General features: G+C 39.7%; 1 protein-coding gene across 1 annotated transcript in view; it reads right to left on the bottom strand.

The window, feature by feature from the left end:
• LOC101855376 (uncharacterized protein K02A2.6-like) overlaps positions 1 to 3297 on the bottom strand; it is a 4375-nt gene extending 1078 nt beyond the window's left edge. The window contains exon 1 of the mRNA XM_005109017.1: positions 3246 to 3297. Within this exon, the coding sequence (XP_005109074.1) occupies positions 3246 to 3297 (52 nt within the window). The remainder of the gene's footprint in view (positions 1 to 3245) is intronic.
• Between the last annotated feature and the right edge of the window lie 2962 nt (positions 3298 to 6259).

The following is a 6259-nucleotide window of genomic DNA, read 5'->3' as shown; positions in this document are numbered from 1 at the left end:
CCCCTCCCAACCCCCAATCTCCTTTTTTCTGTTTCAACGACCATGCAGTCGTCCTAAAAGCTTTGTCATGGTTCACAAAATAATGCATGTCTTTTGGGATCAAGACAAAAACCACGGAGGTCTCGTGTACCCGCTGCACACTTTAAGATCCCTAGAGGTGTTTGAAAATTGAAGAAAAGTTATTCGTTTAGCTGCTAACCGAGCCAAAACTCTTTTAATGAAGAATGATTATAATATACTAATCTTAAAAACACAACATTTTCAATCACGGATTAATGATACTCCGCGAAGTCTTTTGATGCTTTTTATGTTTGTTTTAGTAGTTTTACGGCGCTCGCAACTGCATAAGGTCATATGAGCGCCTAGGGGTGGATGTCAACAGAGAAGTCCTTACAGGGAATCAGACTTACTTTGTTCACCTCTCTAGTTTAAGCAGCACAAAGTCTGCTTCGACTATCAAGGCACCCCAGAAATAGCGGGTCACAAGAGTGTGACAAACATACAAAAGAAGTAGAGGAAAATGACGATAGTAGGGATTAGGAAAGAAAAAGCAGCAGTTCCCTGTTGTAGATCAGGCACAGTTATGAGCATGACATTGTTAGATCAGCCCATTTACAATTCTACTGTGCATGAACGAGAAATGTCCCCCCTTTTAAACTGATTTCTTTTTCACGAGATTTTGTTATCACTGAAGTGAACTCGTTACCCGTTTTGTGATTGTTTCCTTTAAATGAGCCAGATAATCCCCAAGCAGTGCATTATGGCCTTTTACGTCCTGAGACCATGTGGGTGGGTAAAATTCAGAAAAATCGGCCAAGTTGACCAGGCAATTTGTTGTTATAATAAAAAACGCAATAATTTTTATCCATAGGTCATTAAGCCACAGCTGCCCACGGTTAGAAAAATCCTGCTCACTCAGTTCTCAATATTTCGATTTGAAAGTTTGTAAAATAAAGTGAAATGACCTGGACGTTACGTAAACTATTTTTCTAAAAGTGTCGTTTGTTTACCGCAAAAGATAGCTTATTTGGGTTTTGTATTTATCTCGAGCTCCAGTGGAAACAACAAATCATGTATTTACAGCACGCTGACATGCTGGTCATTTTTCACCACTTTTTCCGACACAGACAAGTCTGGTGCTATTGGCGTCGGTGGCCTAGTGGTTAGGCTCTGGGACTCGCAACCGTAAGGTCGTGAGTTCGAATCCCGTCAAGGGCTCGACGTTGTGTCCTTGGGAAAGGCACTTTACACGAATTTTCCTCACTTCACCCAGGTGGGAATGGGTACCCAGCTATAGACAGCGAAAGAACTTGTCAGTTTGTTAGTGTTTGAGCGCCTAATCAGCTGCTTGCACTGTATGCTTCCCGGGAAGCTGAGAATTTTTCGGAGTGTTCTATGGTCTGCTGGGGTAATAATATAATGTAAAGCGCATAGAGCCTGCTGTTGAACGGGGATATGCGCTATACACATGCTATCTATTATTATTATTATTATTATTATTATTATTATTATTATTATTATTATTATTATTATTATTATTATTATTATTATTGACGAACTGAAAACAGCTCACTCACAAATCTCTTGAAAACGCACTGTCATAATAATCCAAAGGCATGTACTCTGTCGAAACATACAAGTGGGGTCTGGGTGAGACATAGATGTACACTATAGTACTAGATACAGTACGCCCCTCTCTCGCCTTGCTGCGCGATGGCCACATTTGAAAGTGGTGTCCGCCATGTTTTTTGTGGCAAGTTGTGTGAAGGAGTTCATGCTAAAGCAATGGGCTAGGCACGTTTTCTCCCTCTCATACGCGACAGGCGAAGCTTGGTTCTTGCTGATTTTTTTTTTTTTTTACATGGGCGCCGTGGCGTACTATATCTAAATTACTAAATTGCAATAATACGGCGTTCTTTCTATAACTAGATCTACAAATAAATGTATTATTAAATAGATAGAGATAGAGATATGGGCTTTAAAAAAAGAAGAAAAAAAAACCAACCTTTATTTCTTCATCAGCACTTTATCTACGAGGTGGTTTATTTCTTATTGACCGAATCAAAGCGTATAGGGCCTATAGAACTTTTAAAAAGAAGTATGAAAAGATGTGTGTGTCATGGGAACCTCCCATAACCACCCCACCCTCTCTCTCCTCCCGAATCTCAATACCAACACCCCCCCCTCCCCCCGGCCCCCATCAGATATATGAGTTTGGCATTAAATTAAATCAGGATGAGCCATAGGAGAAAAAATTCCAGAGTTTTTCAGCCTTTAGGTGTAGGAATGCAATGAAGCTCTTGATAAAGCAAATTCAGTCAAACAAATGATGAATACATGTACTGGTATTTTTAAAATCGAGTTAAACTTTCCCTTGTGACATTTGAACAGGAAACTTTATTTTTCATTCATAAGTTCACTTTTTTTTAAAGTATACTAAATTATAAGTAGTGTTTTCATATGTTGGTATTAAACTTTGGTTTATATTGATTTTAAGAACTAAAGTAGACCATATACAGCACTTAAACTAAAGCTCCTTCTATTGCTGTTTTAAGTGAGTCTAACTTTGGACATTAGTAAAACAACTGTGGCAACTCTGGACTCACTAAAGATAAAAAAGTGAACTTAAATGTTGTTTTGTAGCCTGGTCAATTGTTTTTCTACTCAGTGTAGTGATAACTGAAACAAAAACCTTTACTAAGGTGTTTTTGGACAACATTCAATAAAACAAAACAATAAAAAGTACACTGTTTCAGTTTGATAAAGAAATTGCCTGCCCATTGTGAAAAAGATCTAGCTGCTAGTCAACCTTAACTTCACATGGCCCAGAACCTTACTGGTGGCTCTTTATGTTTTAAAAAAGAAACCCGGAGTGACTATTTGTGTCTATAAGACATATTATGCACTAAAAATAGATGATGTAATAAAAGAAAACAGACGTCACTGAACCGCCTGACAGAACCAGTAAGACGTTAATCAAAAAAAGGGACAAGAGGTTTCACATGCTTGAACCTTTAAGAGAATCGCTTTGAATCAAAATATAACCTTAGAATCAAATAAAACACGTAAGACTAAGAGCTGAGACACGCCCACTCACATGTAAACAAACTTTTTAGCCACTTTAAAAATGGCCGCCAACAAACTCAAATGTGTCCGTGTCACATAACCTCGTACGGACTCTTGTTTAAAAGGGGGTAACTCTATGGGGTGAGACGACAAGTGAATTTCACCGACGGAAATCATACGGAGAGCGGAGAGTGTTGAGAGTTGAGCGCTGCGTCTTATGTTGCCTAACATTTTTAACGGATCAATTCATACATGACTCAGGGCAGACGAGACTTTTTTTTTGCCGTGAAAATGTCCTTGAAATGTACAAAGCCCATTAAGTGTCAATATTTCACCGCACAGACTGTTGTGCAACATATACACGCTTTTGTGCGGAAGCCAATCGCGGATATATATGCTGCTTCATTGCAAATCCAAAGAAACGAGTTCTTCATGCTTTTAAGAAACTTTTATCGTGGCGAACAATAAATCGCCTTCTTCAAAGCAGTGCAAAGTCTGCAAATGAACCCCAAAGACCCGTTGTTGATAGGCCACGGAAAGTTGATGATTTTGACCAAGATGTGATAAAACGTCTTATATATAGTCAGAATGTTTGAAAAACAAGAACTAGTGACCCTCCGAAAGTTGAAGAAATATGTTGAAGAAGAAATGCAAATTTTTTTGAGCAAGACAACGTTATGGAAAATTGTGAAAAGTGCAGGGTTCAAATTTAGAAAAAGACTAGGACACAGTAAAGGCATCCTATGCGAACGATCGGGCCTCGTTGCCTCGAGGAGCAGATATCTACGACAAGTCAGAGAAAAGAGAAAGGAGGGTTTCGACATAGCTTACATCGATGAAACCTGGCTTAACGCTCACCATACTTAAGAGCAAGAGTGGCAGTCGATAGACGCTACTATGGGTCGGCACGTCCCTTCCAGGAAGGGTCAGCCATTAATCATCGCTCATGCTGGAAGCAGCAACGTTGGTTTTGTTTCCGATGCCGCTCTTGTTTTCCAATCGAAGTCAACAGACAACAGAGACTATCACTCTGAAATGAACGCCGACATATTCGAAGATTGGATGAAACATCAGCTACTGCCAGCTCTCGATAGGCCTGCGTGTATTGTGATGAACAATGCAACGTATCATAATCACGTTGCGCAGGAAAATAAAACACCAACGTCTGCATGGGGAAAAGACAACAACAAAAAGAATGGCTTTGTATAAACAGCATCGAGCTAACAGAGCACGCTTTAAAACCGAAACTTTTACAAATAGTCAAAAGTCTAAATCGACCAAAGATATATGCTATTGATAAAGTCATAGCTGTTCATGGACACACGAGCCTGAGACTTCCATCGTACCATTCCCATTTAAACCCTATCGAGTTGTTTTGGGCTAGGATTAAACACTATGTCGCTGACAAAAATATGACTTTCAAATTAGCGGGCATCAAGACTTTGACGACGGACACTACTGGAAGAAATGTGGTGAACACGTCTTGGCAGAAGAGAACAATTATTGGAAAACTGACGGGCTTGGATTTATTCAACAAAAGGTGGTTATCAACCCCTTTGGGTTCGAATCTGAGGACGATCAATGACTCCTCTCCTTTTCTGGTGAGTTTTTTTAAAATATCTTTTTACAGCTTAAAAGTGTTAGCTGTCCACTGTAACCAAAATGTTATTTTTATGTCCTTGGAAAGTTATTTACGTTTTGTTTGTCTCGTCAGCCTGGACACGTTCACATATAGCCAGGTGACTTTCTGGTCATTCATATAATATTTTCTACGAGTTCCGCCCCTGCTTTGTAAAAGTTGGTGTGTTGCAACGAAAATCAGTCATTTTCTCCGTGTCATCGTATTTAGCTTCTATCGTAAAACTTCTTTTATAAATCTGACACAGTTTCGGCGAACATCAAAGGAAACCTGTCGGAACCTAACTTGTAAAGGTTTCTCAGCCACAAAATTTAGAACGCCCAGTAATATCTAACACTATATACGGAAAATTTCAAAGAAATCAAACAGAGGACTTCGCGATAATTCGTTCTTAAGTGTGGGCAGCTGAGGTGGAACGACCTATAAATCTTTTGCTCTGCGTTACCCAAACAATTTTACCTTTAGCACTGCTGACCGCAACAAAGCACCCAGACTTTAGGAATCATGGATGTAACTTAAGAGAAGCTATCAGAAACCTCAACTGCGATGGTAACATACTTTCAAGGTTGGTAGAACCAACTGGCGATGCTGCCGAGACACGATGAAGTAGCCAACGCAAGTGTAACTGCCAACCAATAAAACTGGCATAGCCTACATTCTGTCTCATTTGTGGAACCGGTGCTAAACAGCAGCAGAGGTCCATGGAAGAGGAAGCGTTGTGTATCCCAGTACCATCTCCAATCGACTGCCAGAACTGACGTGGATCTTGCTAGCCGCATAGTCATATTATTAGATCTATTCGCATTGGAGCTGACAAATGTTCTCCGGCTTCGCCGCTTTTTGTAGGGGAGGCAGCCTTTTCGTACTACCTACCTGACTACCTGGCATCAACAGAACAATGCAAAGGGCCCAATAGCCTAATTGCTACTGCTCGTGCCACTATACATTTTTCACGAATAGGGAATCAACTTTATGGACTGGTCAGCCTTTTTGACTCACTGTGTCAACTTTGAGACGAACTTTGTCCACCATTTGCACACGAGGAAAAGATGCTGGAAACATTCAAAGACAGGAGTGTGTTCTTCACAAAGAATGGATTGCAATTCCTTAGTCTGAGATTCAAAACATCGTTTGGTCCATGAGACGACGTATTTAAGTTTGCCTGGATGCCAAGGGTAGACATTATACCCGCTATTATTGGAGTCTCTACTTAGAACCCATTTTTTAAATACTTTCTCGTTTGACCCTCACTACATTTGAGACCCACTGCAAACACAACCATTGATTCAAATAATTAATTTTATTTTCAATACGTCCATATCATATGGTTCCACACGAGAAAGCAATTTTGGAAAATATTGTGCACGTTCAAGTCTTACGTTTTTAAAATCATTTAAAATGTGATCACTGTTTACGATGACATTGGCAGGTGTTGGGAGTAGGTTTTTGTACAGGACGAAAATGTAAGTTAAAAGTTTGAAGATTGATAATGTTTCTGATAGAAATTAAGTTCGATAGAAACCCTTGTGAAAACAAAAATCTCGTTAAGGGGGG

Source organism: Aplysia californica, unplaced genomic scaffold, assembly GCF_000002075.1.
Source record: "Aplysia californica isolate F4 #8 unplaced genomic scaffold, AplCal3.0 scaffold00742, whole genome shotgun sequence".
NCBI lineage: Eukaryota > Metazoa > Mollusca > Gastropoda > Aplysiida > Aplysiidae > Aplysia > Aplysia californica.
Note: the sequence above shows the minus strand (reverse complement) of the source record. Positions and strands in the feature narration are given on the sequence as shown.